Raw genomic sequence first — 17,961 nt, forward strand, 5'->3', positions numbered from 1 at the left:
GGAGGATGTTTGATTAGTCAATAAAATGTTAGAAAAGTGTAAATTTCTAGAAGATACAACTCCTCCTCCTGTATTGCTGCAGGTGAATTTATTCATGTGTGCAAGGGATCCTAAATATGCTGAAGTAGACTCTTTTTGGTATATGTACTCGTTGGCCTTGAGAAAAATATCAGGATGTGGTAAATCATTGGACATGTGTACAGGTCGAGTTTAGTCAGGGATCAGTCAACTTGTAATTACTCTTTGTATTTTAAAATACAGATATGTCTATGAAAATGAATGAAGGCACTGGCCTTAATTACAATTTTGTACTGCTTTATTTAACCTGTATTTTTGAGTGGTGTAATCAGTATGAAGATTTTTTTAATTCTTTCTTTATACCCAGTGGCTATATTGTTTTATAAATGTCCTTAAACAAATGTACAGCGTGGAGAAATTGCAGAATTCCTTGCTAAACTGCTCATTTTGACTTAGCACCTGCTTAAGCATAAGCATGTACGTGGTCCTACTGACCTAAGCAGGTTTTACCAGGTTTTGTCTGTTCCTGGTGTTGAGATTAATTAACAGATCTGTTTAAGGGTTGTGCTTAGTTAACTTAGGTTTCCTGCAGGACATGTAACTGGGTAACTTCTCATGGTAGTTCAGCCTATGAGTTCATGGACTTGGAGCCAGGGACAGCACAGAGGGAGGACTCCTGTGCATTCATCTGAAGAGGCCTGGGAGGTGACCAATCCTGTTGGCACAGATGTCCAGACTTCCACTAGAAACTTCTGAGGTTTCCAGGTGAAACCCCAGAAAGTTGAAAGAGCTGGGAATGACTTTTCTATTCCCCACGTAATCACATCTGTTACTACATTACATTATGCACCACGCCAGTGCCACGTTGGAAAAAGGAGTTAGCTGGTCAGGAACTAGGTTATCACGTGGAATGTGTTAAATGAGTGTCACTAATTGGTAGCCCACTGGAAAAATAAGCCATAAAGCTGCTGTGAGCATTGAGGCTTGTACTCTGCTGTTGTATATGGCTTTCAAAATATACTTGAAAAAGCTATAACCTATTATTGTGTCAAGCAGCTGCACAAGAGAGCAGTTTTTACCCTTTCAACAACAAACCGTATTGATCTTAGAGAAATTTCTAAACTGTCAAGATTCCCATAAAATAAACTATTGCAAACTTGTCTTCACCAAGATTAAAATGAAATCTGTTTACTGAGTACAACAAATGTGACAGAATGATCAACTTTGTGTGTTGAGTGTTGCTGCTGGTAAATCAATACGGATGCTAGGCCACCACATGCTTTAAAAACCATTATGATAAATAAATAAATAAAAGCATTGACTTACAGTTTTACACTGTCTGTAGAGAGATGTGATTCATCTTGACACAAATAATACATGCAGGATAATGAACAGAAATGACATGCTTGAAAGCACTGAAGAAATCCTGTGATCAAAGGACTGGACTGGAAGTTAAAAAATTGTGTTCAGGCCAGTTGTCTGGCTAGTCTAATGGCAGATTTAACCTTCTGATGACTCAGGTTTTTTATTTGTGAGATTAGAACGACAGAAAGTATTTTGAGACTCTCTGCTTTGCAAAATGTTATAAAAATTAATTATGGCTAGAAGGGGTGAATTTTCCATTTATAGTCACATTTATGCAATGAGTCCTCCTGAAGCAATTACTGAATCACTGGCTTTGGAAAGCAGCCAGGTGAACTGCACCTGGGAGGTTAAAACTGGTTCTGGGTCTGATGTTATTCTTTGTGCCCCCTTTTTTTTTTTTTTTTAATTATTTATTCTTTTTTAAAGAGCTTATAAAACATCCAGCACTGATGTAAAGACAAGGTGGAAAATGTAGGAATAGATTAAATGGCACAGCCTGGTTCCTGACCAGCAGAAAGGAAGAGAATGGTACAACAGTGAGGATAAGCAGACAGGCTGCCTGGTAGACAGGCAGAGCACCCTGTTTTCTTCAGTTCCATGCTGTGTACATCTATGGTCAGCCTCAGACCTTATTGGTCACCTCAGCATGGTGTACCTACAAATGTATAAGGCAAATGTTTAAGAGAAAACACACTCTCTTTAATCCTGAGCCCTCACTTCACGTAACATGAGGTTTTCTTAGAACAAGTCTACAGCTGACCTGAATATTTTGTAGCTACTAGAGCTCCTACTAAGGAATTTCACAGTTTGTAGAGTACAGGTGTCTAGAGGGGGGAAAAAGAAAAATGAAAATAAATTTTTCGAAAAAAGGAAAAAAGTACTATTCTTGGAACCTTGAGAAAGAGTCTCAGCCTTCAGAAAATGTTTTCTAGGGTTTGATTTGGACACAGCAAATATTTGCAGGAAACAAAAGGTAAAAAGGAAAGGAAATTATGTAAGTACGTAACTATAACTTCTATTGAACTGTTTTAAAACAGGAATTAAGAATCCCCAGTGTTCCACGAGGACAAGCAAAAAAGATATGTCTTTCTACCATGACCAAAAAGATGAGGGTGTTACTGCCAAAGTGTTCTTGGTTCTTTCATCTACTTCAGAAATTCAGCTCCCATAATTCACAAAAAATCTAAGCACTATGGCTGCTCTAACTTCCCTCCTCTATGTTTAAAATACACTCTCAAACAACTTATGGAAATCTAGTTGGACTTGGGTAAGTTAGCAAGGCTTCTCAGAGCCTATTATGCTCAGCATTAGCGAGACTGAATCTCTGTTGAGACGAGCTCTTGTTGAAATTAACATTTGGAAGCTGGAGCATTCAACCTTTGATATTTTATTTCTACAAAAACGTCACTTTGCCCTTAATCCATAAATAAATCTTAGTTTATCATCTACCAAACTGCCTAAGCAGAAGCAGAGGTCACATCACCATGTATCACATGCTTGATCGGGTAGAATGATACCATGTTACTATGGTAATACTGATTTATAGGATAGGGCTGAACAATGTATAAAGGTGAGCGTGTTTAAAGAAACCTATCTTTCAAAGTGCTTAACTTCCAAAACACTTTTGCTTTCAAAGAACAAAAAGTGGAGTGGGCTAATGGAAGAAATGGGTAGGTCCAATCAGGTGAGATGAAGAAGGGAGATTCTAAGAAAACGTTGAGTCAGTGTACATAAATGGCACAAAATCATAGGAAAGAGGGTTATAAAATCTGAAAGAGTCTTTTTAGGGAACAGATTTAAACAAAGGCATTTTACCACAAGAAATGTACTCAAGCTATAACATTTATATCTGGAAATTTTATGGCATTTGAAATTTGGTTCAGACTCCAATCTTCTTACCTTTTTAATCCTCGATAGAAAAAGGATATTAATGTAGAATAACATATTTACACTAATAACACCAACCCATAAACTTTAAATTTTCATTTAAAATACAACAGAAGGAAAACTTGTTTATTGAGCAACAGAAATAATAGGAATAGAAAGAATGGTGCAGTTACATAGTGAAGTCGTGCAAAACCTTTCGGCGATGAGGAGACTGCAGTTGGTGGTAAAAGACAAGACCCATTCACAAGTTGGTCGTGGGTGACAGCATGGGAAATTTGACAATGCACTGCACTTTTGGAGAGGAACACACATGAAATTCGTGAGAACTAAACCTGTAGAACTCGCTGCTCCCCTCACGGCACTGTACATTTTGAGCACAAATTGTTTCTCTTTCCCCTGACGTGTGTCTATTTAGAGTCACAACTCTTTAGGGAAGTGACCAACCATTACTCTATTTACATAGTTCTTGTGTCTTCAGCAAACTCAATAAAGCTGTTTTTACAGAACTTCTTGTTCAGCACTTCCTACGTGGGAAGATCACACACTGTGATGGAAGGCAGGTACTCATAGGAATATTAGGGGGAGCATCAAAATATTTCTGAAAAGGATTGGATAATATTTTTTCTTGGTTAGTAAAATCCTGTGGTATAGACTGGGCTCTTTTTTTTTTTTTTTTTGGCTGAAAATAACCTCAAGGCAACAGGGTTTTCAGCGTAAAACAAGGGGAAAAGAAAGGAAGGAAAGAATGTAACTGTCCTGTAGAAGAAAAGAATATAACTGTTCTGTAGAAGGACAGAATGTAACTGTTCTGTGCTGCTCAGGGAAAGGGTGACCTTTGTTAGGATGTTTAAATCAGGGATACAGATCAGGTGCCCCGAGGGACCACGAACGGTACCGAACCGCACCCGGATGGACTCGGGGAGCGGAGCGAGGTGTCGAGTAGGTACGGGCCCCGCAGGGCACGGGCAAACAAAAGGGGAACGGAGGGGAGGTGTTACGAAGGCTGGCACGCCAATAATGACAAAAAACCCCAAGCGCAGCCGATAACCCCGGAGCCCGATTAGGATCAGCCGCTTGCCCGGGGACTGGCTGGGCGGCGCCGCCGCAGCTGCCGGCCCCGCATTCCTTCACGCCCGGGGCCGCGCTCCCGCTCCAGCCTCGAGGAGATTTGGTTAATCCCCTCCCTGGCAGCCCCACGGCGGGCGGGGTGGTTCTGAGGGGCACCGGGGGTGCCGAGGGGCCGGGCGGGCAGGTGAGGGGCCCGGCGGCGGGCGGAGGGCAGGGCTGGGCAGGGCCGGGCCCGGCCCCGCCCGCTCTCCCAGCCTGCTCCGCGCCGCCGCCGGGGGAGGTGGAGCCGCTTTATCGGGAGCCCAAGTGGAAATTTCCCCCTCAGTTGCCGGCACCGCCGCGGAGGAGACGCCAGCGAGACCTGCCCGTCCTTGTCGCGCCGCGTCCCGCCCCGCCGTCATGTCCAACTACATCCACGTCCCGCCCGGCTCGCCGGAGGTGCCCAAGCTGGACATCACCGTCAGCGAGCAGGAGGGGCCCGGGTACCGCCAGGGCGCCCTGCAGCTCCTGCGCCGGCTGCGCCCGCACTGGAGACCCGAGGAGGTGACGCTGCAGGTACGGCGGGGCCCGCGGGGGATGCGGCGGCCCCAGCCCGGGGAGGGAGCGGGGCGGCGGAGGAAGGAAGGGGGGAGGGCGGGCGGCCATTGTGCGGGGGAGCTGCCGCCTCGCTTCCTCCCCCGCCCTCCCTCCCCCGCTCTCCGCCGCAGCCCCCTGCGCGGAGCCCCATTTGCCAGGCGGCCCGGCGGCGGGGCGGGGCGGCCAGGCAGCATCCCCGGCCCCCTCCTTCCCTCCTGCCTTCCCGGCGCTCCTCCTTCCCACCGCCCGCTTCCCCCTGCTTCCTCCGGTGCCCTCCGCGCTGCAAACTCGGCTGCCCGCGTTAGCTCTGGCGCTGGGAGGGAAGGGGAGATGTCCCTGAGCGTCGCCCTCGCTGTGCCCGTGTTTGTAAACCCGTCGGGGACCTCCCTCCTCCCCGGGGCAGCGGTGGGGTCGGGCCTCCGAGAAGGAGGATGTGGGGGGAGCGCTCTCCCGGGAGCCGTGGGCGGTGGAGCCCTTGTTGGACTCTCCCTTGTCGCGCTCTCGCCGTAATCAATAAATATAATGAGTACGTGTCATGTATTCTCAGCAGGGTTGGGTTTGGGGCTGACGGTATCTCGGTACGCACCAGCCCCGCTAAGGTCATCGCTCGCTTTTCTTAGCAGAAGTACCGCCGCTGAAGTCTTTGATGTTCTCTAGGTGAGCAGTCATTTGTATTGATGACGAGTCATCTGCCGGAGGATTGGCTGCTTTTGTGCTTCTAGAATATACTTAAACTGGCCCCAGACAAGTCCTCAGCCAGTTTACTTGGCTGAAATAGCAGTTCAGTTGCAGCCTGCGGTTAGTTGAGCACTTTATTATACGGTCTTAAACTGCGTTATTCAGCAGTTATTATGTGGTGGTGTCTTATTTCAGTGAAGTTCCTCTGAAGAGAGCTGCTGAACTAATTTGTATAGAAATTTGAGCATGTTGAGGTAATGGCATGTAATTTGACTGAAATTTTCTCGAGTGTCTTGAAAGGAAAATAAAACTTGACACATGCCAGTCCAATTAGTATGAAAATAAAGCTAATGAGCTTTTTCTAAGTAAGTTCTTTGGGATCAGTGGCCGTAAGTTATGCACAGTTACAGTGTCTTGAGGTGCAATGAAAGTAGCTTTACAACATGTAACGCTAAATAAGGTTGTTAGAGTTCATAGAATATCACGAGTTGGAAGGGGCCCATAAGGATAATCCAACTCCTTGCAGGACTACTTAAACGTGTTTTTACTTTTTTAGTTCTCAACAGAATATTTGTCTTCCTTTCATTCAGGAATGCTAATAAATGAAACCAAAATATTTTCCTGTTAGGGAGGGATGACTAATCTTTGGGGAAAGTTCTAGTAGGCTTAAGGAAAAAAAAAATCCTTCTATCACCCCCTTTGCAAGAAGCAATTAACAGAATAAAAACCACCAGTACCATTGGTGTGGAACAGGAACTCTTTTGACTGGTCATGCAGGAGTGAAGTAGTAGATTAGTGTCTGTGGTTAGAGACATTCTGTCTCATTTCAAGACATTCTGTCTGAAAAATGTCTTGAGTTTAGTTTTAACCAAGTTACTTTCAGACCAAAACTTTTCAACTCACTGTTTTTCCTTTTGGGCAGCGGAAGGCAGTTCTATTCACAAAGCCCTTCAGTGGCCTTTTATTTTTAACTCTTTAGTTTGTGTTTAAGCTCCTGTGAGTACTTAAGCTGGGACCTGTTACACATACATGTTGCACATGCATCACATACAGAAAGACTTCGAAATGAAAGATGTTTTGGTGAAGAGGATAGAGTGAACAGAAGGATGCCTTGGAGTCCCCTCTTTAAAGAGGCATGTGTTTAGGAGTGGGATGAAAATGAGACTCATGTATTGCATAGAGAATATGCCTAATCTGAAACAGCAAAGTGGGCAAAGAACAGTGATAGGTGGAAAGAACCATTACTTGCCTTGGTGAACTCTGCCGTTAGCCACCTTTACTCTTACTAATTGTTCTGACCCAAGAATTATTGAGTTGAAGAGTCCAGAGTTTGACTTGAAAAAGTTAATTAACTTCTCCTGCAAAAAATTTACTGTTGCGTGTTAATTGTTTAGTCAGCGGAACAATTTTGAAACAATGTAGTTAAAAATTGTTAATGCTTAGTCCCCACTTTCTCTATGATTTACATATAATTAAAGTCGGGAATATATTTTAACATTTAAAATTTTTTTTTTGCACCATAGCATAGAACGTAAGCGTAGGATGGAGGGTGAAAATAAAGTCTTCAGTGCTTAAATTATTCTTTTATTGCAGTATTTATCGGAAAATCTATGGTATCCAGAAACATTGCTGATTATTTGGTGAATTGGAAGCAGCTATACTGTAATGAATCTCCTCTATCTCAAGTTATATGTGAATTTTATCCCTACTACAACAAAAGAATAATTTTATCCCTACAAGCATAGTACAAATATTCAAGTTATTATGTTTTGATAAGGACAAACTTTTTTTTCTCAACACTCATCTTCATGTAGGTACTTTATGCAGATGTTACCTGAAGATGTATTAGGAACTGCAGAGAACTTGTTATATTTTCTAACACTTAAATTCTTAATTTTTCTGGTTTTTGCATTAGTCACTTTTGATTCTGGAATGTCTCCTTTTAATAATAACATTTTTCAAGAGTCCAGGTCGGAAAGAATCTCTGGAGGCCTCTCTCCCAACCTCCTGCTGAAAAACCCACTGCTTGCTAAATTCAGAAACTGGCTGTGGTGAACGTGAGAAGCAGTTTTTTTTTTATTTCATAAACAAAGCTATGCTTCTTCTTCAGAACAGGGTCTCTGAGTTTTCTAAGCAGCTTGAATTGTGACAGTGGACGTTCCAATTTTAATGTTTTGAACTTTTTTTATTAATGAAATATAAAAACGTTATTGTTTTAACTCTCTTTACTGTTCTAAAGAGGTTGTATCACCTCTACAGTGCTAGTTTGGAATGTGTTGCCCACCTCAAGAATTTTTTATTTTTCCTCTTTTGTGGAGATTCATTTGTGTCAGTATTTGAAGAAGGATTAGTGTTTCCTTGCAGTAGGGATGGTTACAGCTGCAGTAAGTACAGATTTGGGATTCTTTTGTCCCATGACCTGTTCTACCTCTTGTAGGTCTGATTGTAATGAAAGATTCAGTAGGTTAATACATGATTTCCTCTCTGCAGTGTAGTGTTATGATGCAGGAAAACCAATTTCTATTTCTTACCATTCTGAAGTAATATTTAATAGCGAGAATAAAGGCTTCCTGCTTTGACTGGTGAAAAGGCTTAATATTAATAGTGCTAATTTCTCCCACTATTTGGGTAGACCAGCATGATGTGTATGGAAAAAAAAATCGGCTGAAAAGTAATTCAGAGATCTAAAATGATAAAAATGTTAGGCTGACAAACAGTGCTCTTGTCCTGGCTGAAACCTGAGGGGAGGTGGAAAAAAAATCTGTTTTCCAAATGGGATCAAATTCTTCAATAAGACATTCCACAACCCTCCCCCCTACAAATCCTGCAAGCAGCTATCCAAATCATTGTGATTAGGTTTGCTTTTTTTGATTCTCTGACATAACTGGACCTTGTTTATTTTCTGGTGCTGTGTCTTTTTTGCAAGATTTACATGTGTTTGCAGTTATCAACACTTTGCATGACTTTACTACTGCAGCATTTTACAATTCTTTGCAAAGATTTGTTCCTGGGGCTGTGAAACGTGGACACAGAGGACAAAGCCATGCTTATAAAAAATTGTCCTTCAAACAGCAAAACAACCACCCCCCTATTTTTATATATATACCAGCTTAGCTTTTGTCCTTGTCTCTTAGCTGCTTCTTTTTGACTTGCACTCAATAGTTTTTCTTCAGGCAGTATTTTCTGGCTGCTACTCTAATTTATTTGCTTGCGTTGGTCTTGGTATTCTCTTTATAACAAACTATTATTTGGTTCAGATTTCTGAGCTAGTTGCAATATTTCACAGTTTATTTAAACAGGCTGAGCGTGGGATTTTAAAGCATCAAAATAATTGAAACAAAAAATGTTAGTCTCTGGGAAAGTAAGTAAACTATTTATTTTGTTTCTTAGTGTTGTTACATTTTTTTCAAGAGAAATGTTCACTGCATGGCTGGTTTTGGCACATCATGCTCTTCAGCACTTGGGAAAATAGTAGCCATGTAAAGAGGAGGAAGAGAAACATGCTGAAGTGCTAATACCTCTAAATGGAGGAGTGATGAGTGAAGGGAAGAATAAGAAAAGTTGCAGAATGGGCTGCATTGCTGATGTGTTGTGGAAAAACTGTAATTTGAGGTGTGCCTTGAATGCAATGTCACATTGGGAAATGCAGGCAGTATTGGATGTCTTCTGAGGCTGGATTGGTTTCTCCAGTCTTCTTAAGCTTCTGAAGAAGATTGATAATGATAATCTGTTTTAAAGGGTTTTTATGGTATCTGGGTGGGGCAGAAATTGTGCTGGCATTTCATGCAGTTGATGTGCTGTATCACAGTGCATGATGTAATGCAGCTGTGCAGGATAGAGGTGTATCTCTTGATGACTCTGGTTCTAATTACAGAGAATCAATATGTTTAGGCACAGCTTGGATGTGTCTGTGTAAAGGCATGTAACTTATGCTATAGATTTGTAACATTGGGTAGGAAGGGAGCTATCCAAGATGATGCAGTTCCTGTTTTTCTCCTCCATGCTGTTACGTGGCCATTTCAAATCAAAATACTCCAGAGGGAGGAGCAGCAAATTAATTTTTGAGTTAATCAAATAGCTTTCTTTCCTATTACCTTTTTTGAAATTATTATAATATATCTGTACCTGTTTCCATCACTATCACAAAATTTGTAAAAAGATCTTTTTACACTTTAATAATCACTTTAAAAGTGTTAACTGGTTGCCTAATGTTGACTGTTTTCAGGGGGGAGTATATTTTTCAGAAACAAGATAAAAAATATGTAACTTCTTGTTGTTTCTTTTCCCCTGACATTTAAAAAAAAAAAAAGCTTTCACATCTTATACATTTAGATCAGAATCAGCCCTTGCAAGGGGTGACGTATCTGTAGCATTTTATAATAGACTATTGAATGTAATTTTAATTGGTATCTATGTAGAGAATATGGAGGATGCAAAACTTCAGTTAAGACCTTAAGAAAAAAAAATTGATTGAAAAACGCCCAAAACCCAAACCCACACACACCTTAAAGCTGAAGCATAGATGGTTTAGTAGCCAAAAAAGAAAAAAAGTTAAAGTGATAGCACCACTATCTATGGAATTACAGCATTGTTTTCTCCACACTGCTGTCACACAGATCAGAAAGAGTTCAGAAAACTACTAGTTCAGCCTCTGGCCAAACTTACTGTAGAATAGAGCCCTGAATTTACTGGCTCCCTGCTTGCCTTGATATTCTTGATGCCAAATCATCTTTATGATCATCTGACCATCAATGTCATGCAGACGTGGCTTTCAGATACAGAGTGTAATGAACTAGAGGATGTGGCTCCAGAGCCTGGAGACCTTGGAATGACGTTTCTTGTAAGCCTTGCTGAGCATATGAGAATTTACCCAGGGCATTTTCCAGTAGTTGTACTTTGTCCTTGTTTTATAAATAGCTACAGAAAGAAGAGAGAGAGAGAAATAGCTCACCTTGTCTCTAGAAATTAAGTTCTCGACTTATATACTTACAGATGTGTCTGTGTAGGCTATACTTTCCCAGGAAAAAACAAAGTTAGACCTTACAGCAATAATTTGAAGTTTTGTGTGTATTAAGGAAATACATTGTTAAAGTCTGTTCCTTTCTAGAGATCTTAATGTCAATCTGGGTTTCAGCAGCAGAATCTGGGCAATCCCTATTTACTTAAGCTGAAACTTCACCTCACTGTTGTGTTTTTACAGCAGTACAATACCTATATTCTCCTCTTCTGAATGTAATAACACATTCTAGAAGGAGAAAATCTGCTTGGTTTGATATCTCTTCTGAGTCATAAGTTTTTTCTACTTTGCCCCATAACAGTTTTATTTCTGGCTGTTCATGCTTGTTACACCTGACTGCAATTTTGCCCTCATTCTTATCGTTCTTTTAAATACCTGGAAAGATAGGATTAGATATAAGCTTTTCATGAATCACTTGCTCATGAGATGGTAACAAATCTATCATGTTATTATATATTGTATATATTATCCATATTAGATTCCTTTTCAGGAATCTAATAACCTGATAAGAGTCTTTTAGATAAACTCTGTCTCAAAGGTGCTTCATGTCATGAGTTTTCTCTCCCTGGCTCACCTGGCCTGTCTTGTTTGTACCACGTGCTGCACTCTGAGACTGCATTTGAGTAACTCAAGCTTGTTTGTAGCTTTCTTACCTTCTGTTTGCACTTCAGTAAAGAGTTTATTTGTTCCCAAGGCCAGAAAGACTTGGATTCAAACTAGGTCTCTGATTGTGGGCAGTATAAATGCAATTTCCAGAAATGTTTTCAGAATTTAGTTTTAGCTGTGTCACCTCACCTGAAAGTGTGTATAACAATGTGTTAAGTACACAAAACAGTAATTAAATATTTACAGATTACAGGAGTATCAGAATCTTGCTGCTGGATTTTTTTTTTTAGTTGCATTGTGTTCTTGACTTCTATTACCTCTTTGTGTTTATTGATTTATTCCTAGAATTTTCTACCTGCTATACATTACATTCTGTAGGTTGTTCCATCTTCTTCCACACGACCCTGAGAGTTTACTGATTCTTGTCCACGCTTTTAGAGTCTATTCTGTGCTTAAGCTGCTCCACTGATGCTTTTGTTACAGAATATTTTGCTCTGCTCCATCTCATGTTGTGTTTTGGGCAAGGCCCTCTTAGCTGATTCTTTAAATGCTACAGTAAAGGCATTCTGAATAAAAGAATAAAGAGACTATTATGTTGTTTTACTGGTAGAAAACACTGGATTTTTTTATGGTGGAACATGGAAATCATCTACTCTGAATGTTATTAGAAAAGTAAGCAAACCCTTCTGCTTTTTTAAGAAGGAATAACTAAAATCCTCCTGGCTATAAATAATTAGTTGTAGCAGCATGTTACGAATAGATGCTAATAAGTAGAGTTCCTAAATTATCAGTTGAGGGAGTCCAATTTCCTTGTTGCAGATTTCTTTTTATTAGCACTAATGAGACTTGTTTTAAGGGGATAATAGACCTGTGAAAGAAGCTGTGCAGTGCCCAGCAAATTTCTGTTCAACATCATAACAACTCAAATTCTTACTGTATCTTTGCGTCAGCACAACTTACATCTGTTGGGGATTTTTTGGTAGTATTGGTATTTCTGGTGTCTTTAAGTCCATGTCTTTTTTCATAGAGCAATTTTTCTTACAAGTCATACTTGTAAAAACTATATTTAAGTACTGCTTGTTCAAATTAGGTAGCACTGCTCAAACTGGGTATCTATGGAACAGTTTTCTTGATGAACATTGTAACATTTAGTTGCTATGAAGACTTTAGGATGTTTCATTTCTTGTCTCCTGAGTTATTAAAATAATAATCACAAAATGTGCCCATAAATTGTGAAGTCTTAATTTTAGAGTCAGTCAAGGAGGCTTTGTAAGCAGGTTGATTTGAATTTGTGGTTTCTGTGTCTGGATGAAAGTTCTGTAATTTGCTGAAGCTACTTCTGCAAGATCAAGTGTACGTAACTGTTCAAGAAAATGGAGTACCTTTCTACCTTCTGATATTCTGCATCTTTCCTCCGGAATTTGAGCTATTTCTTATTTGTGATGACAGCTAAAGCTTGCCCAGTCCTTTTCTGCATTTATTGGTGAATCTGTTCACCTCATCACATAGGAGTGTTGAGGAAAACAAGGTGTAATAGCTGAACCACAGCATTTCTATTGTAAAAGTCTTGTCTTTCCTAAATAGAGAGATCTCGCCCAAGGTCAGAATTTGTTTCTTTAGTAATTCAAAAACAATTGTTCCTTGTGCTTGATTTCCCTAAACCCCTGAGATTTGGAAATAAGCTGTCACTTTTGTTTGAGTGGTACTACTTTACTTTTCAAAGTAAAGGCTATCTCTTGAAGAGGAGAGAAAAAAGAGCCAAAGTTTCTGAACTGAGTTTTGCTTTAAAAAAAAAAAAAGCAAAACCAAACATAAAAACTAAACAAAAAACCTCCCAAAATTCATAATAAAAAAAGTCAGCACCCCAACTGTCCAAGGTTCTAAGGGATGATGATGTCTGTAAAGAAGTTGCTTGTTGTTGACGTGTGTTTTTAGTAAAAATACTTTTTTATTAACTATTAGGGTTCAATATCAGATCTGAAATGCAGCAGATCACTGCATTTGTCTGTGTTTTTGTTCTGGACCTCACTTAGGGTTTAAGGAGAAGCCATATTGGAGGTTGCCTCAATGGACATCAGGAAATAAGGAATTCAACCTGTTGTCATCGAAAACTTAGTATTCCAATGCTGATTAATAGATTTCATTTTTTTAATTACAATTAAGAATGAAAAAAACCCCCAAACATGGTGTTGCTGTTGCCTTAAAATTAAATCTGCTTGTAACTTCATGGACCTGCATAGTTTGAAAAAGTTCTAATAGTTGTCTCTTGGCATATACCAGAAGTGACAACTAAGTGAGAATTAGTGATGAAAGCACTCCCTAAAGAAAGATGTTAAAACTTGCAGGACAAAGGGAAAATGTTTTTGTCTAGCTGTGTATTTTAACCAAGTTGAAGCTAATTCTTACTGTGCACGTTTTACTGTATGGTCCTGAATGGCTGTTTTATGTTTTGTGGGAGAGTTTATTCTTTCTGAATTAAGTTTTAATTAGGGTTTTGAGGGCAACAGAGTAGAAGAGATATGACTTTAGTATAAATTACAGTTGCTGTGAGAACCTTGACTTAAAATTCTTTACTACTGAAGACTGCATGTGACTTTGAGAAGGTATGAAAGCATTGGTGTTCTTGCTTCTGGTGTTGTGAGAATATTAATTGCCATTCAGTCACTTACTTAACCGCTGAAGATAATATGGTTAGTGCTCATCTAGCAAGTCCTTAGGCATTCAGACTGAGTTGACAGAGTGCAAAGAGTTTAAAAGTAGCCAATATCTGTTTTCTACTGTCCCAGATTGTGGGAGGAGATTAAGAATTGCTGTGTTACCCTTGCAGGCATTAAGTGATGTCAAATGCCTGACTACATGCAATGGGATACAAGGAGCCCAGTCAGCAGCTCAGGATCTAGTCTGATTGCCAGGCAACCTCTGCAGGAGTTCAGCCTGTCTAATGACTATTTTAGGTGTTATCATCAAATGTGAAAGAAGTGGCAGTTAAAGAGTGGGAGATATTTTTTTGGTCCACCTCCTCCTTTCCCTATCTGGGAATGTGAAGTTTCCATACCTCCATCATTATTTGAAAGGCAGCGAGTAGGTTGTCATTAGATGTAAACATAATGCTCAAATATTGCTCTTATTTTTGTAGCAAGTCACTTGCTTTGTCTTCAGTATGTTCAGGCATCTGTGACAAGACTGGTCAAAGTCTAGTAAAGTGCAGGACTTTAAATTGCATTTATGTACATCCCAATGCTAAGGACTTAAAATGTTCTTTACACCTTTTAAATGGTGCATACCAGTTATGAAGTAAAATGGGAAGATAGTGGGTTTTGTCAGCAGCTTTTAAATTTGGAATGGTACTTAAGGCTAAGGTCTTGAATTTCAAGACTTGAATTCTTGAATTCTCAAAATTGTAGTAAAACCAAAGTGACTTCAGGAATTGTTTGCAATCAGTAAAACCTGAAGGCTGGTGGGAAGGTGAGAAACACTGAACTTGAACTGTTTCTTACCTGAATTTTGTTTTTTTAAAAGGACTAGTTGAGAACTCCAGAAGTATCTTTTTTACTGGTTGTGCACTAATTGACAGATACTGAAATTCTGAAGTGCATCAAATTTGTCTTGTTTTTGTGCTACCTGTATTGATGGCTGTTTTAATACTGGTTTAGGCTTGGTGCTTTGTTGGGCTTTGATTTCAGCCGTGTTAAACCATCGGTTTCATAGCATCATTCATGTTAGAAAAGACCTCTAAGATCAACAAATAACCCAGCACTGCCAAGTCCAACACTAAACCATGTCCCCAAGTGCCACATCCACAGGCCTTCTGAACACTTCCAGGGATGGTGATTCCACCACTTCCCCAGGCAGCCTATTTCAATGCTTGAGAACCCTTTAGGAGAAGAAATTTTTCCTAATATATCCAATCTAAACCTCCCCTGGTGCAACTTGAGGCCATTTCTTCTTGTCTTACTGCTTGTTACCTGGGATAAGAGGCCGATTCCCATCTCACTACAACCTCCTTCCAGGTAGTTGTAGAGAGTAATAAGGTCCCCCCTGAGCCTCTTTTTCTCTAGACTGAACAGCTCCCTTGGGTGCTTCTTGTAGGATTGGTGCTCTAGACCCTTCCTCAGCTTCCTTGCCCTTCTCTGGACATGGTTCTTTAGAGTGGTTATGTGGAAACTCATTTTACAGCATTGCCGTTCACATGTAGCATTTCTGTAGTTCACTGTAGCATGTTTTCAGATTGTCCTCTTCTGTTTCTGTGTATTACTGATAAAAATCCCTACAATTTTCACAATATTCCTCTGTCTTAAAGTTTTCTTTTGTTAGTGCTTGATCTAGTAAACATTTCTGTTTGGGGAACTAAAGAGCAACCCAGCATTCTCCCCCTGCACATCAAAAACACAGTTTTTTTAAGTTGCTTATGCATTATTTTTACTTTTCAGCTGTTCACTGATGGAATCACCAATAAATTAATTGGCTGCTACGTTGGTGACATAACAGATGATGTCGTTCTAGTTCGGATCTATGGAAATAAGACCGAGCTCTTGGTGGATCGAGATGAGGAAGTGAAGAGTTTCCGTGTGCTGCAGGCCCATGGCTGTGCACCCCAGCTGTACTGTACTTTCAATAATGGCCTGTGCTACGAGTTCATGCAGGGAGAAGCACTGGATCCAGAGCATGTGTGCAATCCAGATATTTTCAGGTAAGCTTTTTAAATTATTGTTTTGTTTTTTTTTAAATTTCAGAATTTCGTTATGTGTTTATGAAGTCCTGTCAGGCCTAAAGCATCTCAAGCACAGTTTATGAGCAGGCAAAAAATAAATATTTCTATAAGCCTGCACTGAGTCGATGTTCACACTCTTGACAGCTCACTGTACTCTTAGTTATAGTATTTCAGTGCTGAACAAGAGATCCTTGCTGCCTCCACAGAACACTGTGTACTCATTAGAGATGTTTATTGTGAGTATTTAAAACGTTCATTACCATTGGAGAGATCATTTAACATGGTGGAGTTTTAGGGGGCTGGACTTTGTTAAGGCAAGTACTTTCAGCTCTGTTTCCAATACATTCCTTTTGTGAATAGATCCAAGAGTCTTCCATTGGGATATAATTTTTTTAAACTATTAGCAGTGAACAGAAAGTGCCAATGTCTTAAGGTTTTAGTTTTTCATGTGTGCACTGAAATGTACTTGCCTAACAAGGGCAGCTAATTTGAATCAATTCTTCTAAAGGTAAGTAAGAGTAGATTGTAAATACAGAAGTATGTGTGTTGTAATGGAATTCCAGTCCTTCCCCTCCCACAGGTAGTGTTGCTAATGACCTTTTGATTCTAGAAAGATGCTTCCCTATGGCTGTGTTGCTCTTATTTACACCCTTCTTGAATTCCTGTGCTGCATTTTTTAGAATTTTTCAATTAAATATATTGTTTTTGTATTGTTGGGAAAAATATGATAGTCTGTCAGGTATACATTGACTGTAACATTAATTTAACTTCTGTTTTTCAGACTCATTGCTAGACAACTTGCTAAAATCCATACTATTCATGCACACAATGGGTGGATCCCTAAATCTAATCTATGGCTGAAGATGGGGAAATACTTCTCTCTCATACCCACAGAATTTGCAGATGAGGAAGTAAATAAAAGGTGGGTATTTCACTGTGTTCTTTCCTGACTTTTCAATCCTTCTGGTTAAGGGATAGATGAATATTTAAGAAAAAGGTTTAACTTTGTAAAATTCTGTGTTTTGTTGCATCTTGTATATTGAAGTAGCTGTATATATGTCAAATATGATAGAGGTTTTTAACTAATTTGGTACATTGTGTTTATATCCATATAGCTCTTCATCTGATTGTATACTTGAATAGTGGTAGTTTCCTTTGCTCTTTTTAAAGAACCAACATCAACTTACCTACTTCAGGTAGTTTTTTTCTCAACAGTCTTTAAGAGAACCATCAGTCTCTAACTGAGACCTGTGTTCTGGAATGAATACTAAAAACCTGTTTCCTGGAGTTGCAGGAGTACTGCTGCTTGTCCATTTTAACCCCCATCTCTTATCTGTTTTGTTTGTGTTCGGCTTATAAGTCTGTTCCAAAATTGGGTGACATAACACTAAAACTAGTTTAAGGTTAGTTTGGGTGATAGGATGATCTCCCAAAGTGTTTTCCAGTGGAGGAAAAGGTATCCACAAGTCACTTGAGACTTCCACTATCATGGACTATGAATGGTTGTATAACTTGGGTCTAAGGGTTTAATTACGTTTTAGTTTTAGCATCTCAATATAGTTGTTGAGTTGCAAATCAAACTGTGGGTGTTAGGAGCTTCACAAAAAGGGAAAATATTTCCAAAGGGTTCTACTGTCAGTCACTGGGAGATTGGGATGAGAGGAATGCCAAAACCAGGAGCAATGTTTAACCTAAATAAAATTTCTTGCTGTAATCTAAAGCTTGGGCTGAAGACAATGTTTCTCAGAGAGTGGAGATCCAACTTTTAAGCTGAAACTAATTTGAAAGTGTTTGCACACTGTTGAACTTCATATCACTCAGGAAGCAGATTCCTGCTTAAAAACATTCTTCATGTAACTTTGAAATCATTGATACCAGCTGCCCTTCTTGCTGCATTGTAATTAAAGAATGCTTTAGCAAAGTTGCTTTTCTTTTACAACATAAAGTTCTTAAGAAAACAGAGAAAACTTGAGGAGGTAATGGAAAATCTAGAAGATAAAATTGCTACTTAAGTATATTTACTGAGACTAGACTA

At 39.7% G+C, this 17,961-nt stretch overlaps 1 protein-coding gene across 3 annotated transcripts in view; it reads left to right on the plus strand.

The window, feature by feature from the left end:
* Positions 1-4,598: 4,598 nt before the first annotated feature.
* The window catches only part of ETNK1 (ethanolamine kinase 1), a 32,816-nt gene continuing 19,453 nt past the window's right edge, over positions 4,599-17,961 (plus strand). For 2 of the 3 annotated variants that reach the window (XR_007904136.1, XM_051785003.1), the window contains exons 1-3: positions 4,599-4,893; positions 15,646-15,905; positions 16,708-16,848. Coding sequence is in view for 2 of the 3 variants with exons in the window: in XM_051785003.1 (XP_051640963.1) it covers positions 4,738-4,893; positions 15,646-15,905; positions 16,708-16,848 (557 nt within the window). In the remaining variant the exon portion in view is untranslated. The remainder of the gene's footprint in view (positions 4,894-15,645; positions 15,906-16,707; positions 16,849-17,961) is intronic. The other variant, XM_051785002.1, reaches the window with a different exon arrangement.

The sequence above is a fragment of the Manacus candei genome, unplaced genomic scaffold (assembly GCF_025592945.1).
Source record: "Manacus candei isolate 608988 ecotype Guabito, Panama unplaced genomic scaffold, ASM2559294v1 h1tg000018l, whole genome shotgun sequence".
NCBI classification, from domain to species: Eukaryota; Metazoa; Chordata; class Aves; order Passeriformes; family Pipridae; genus Manacus; species Manacus candei.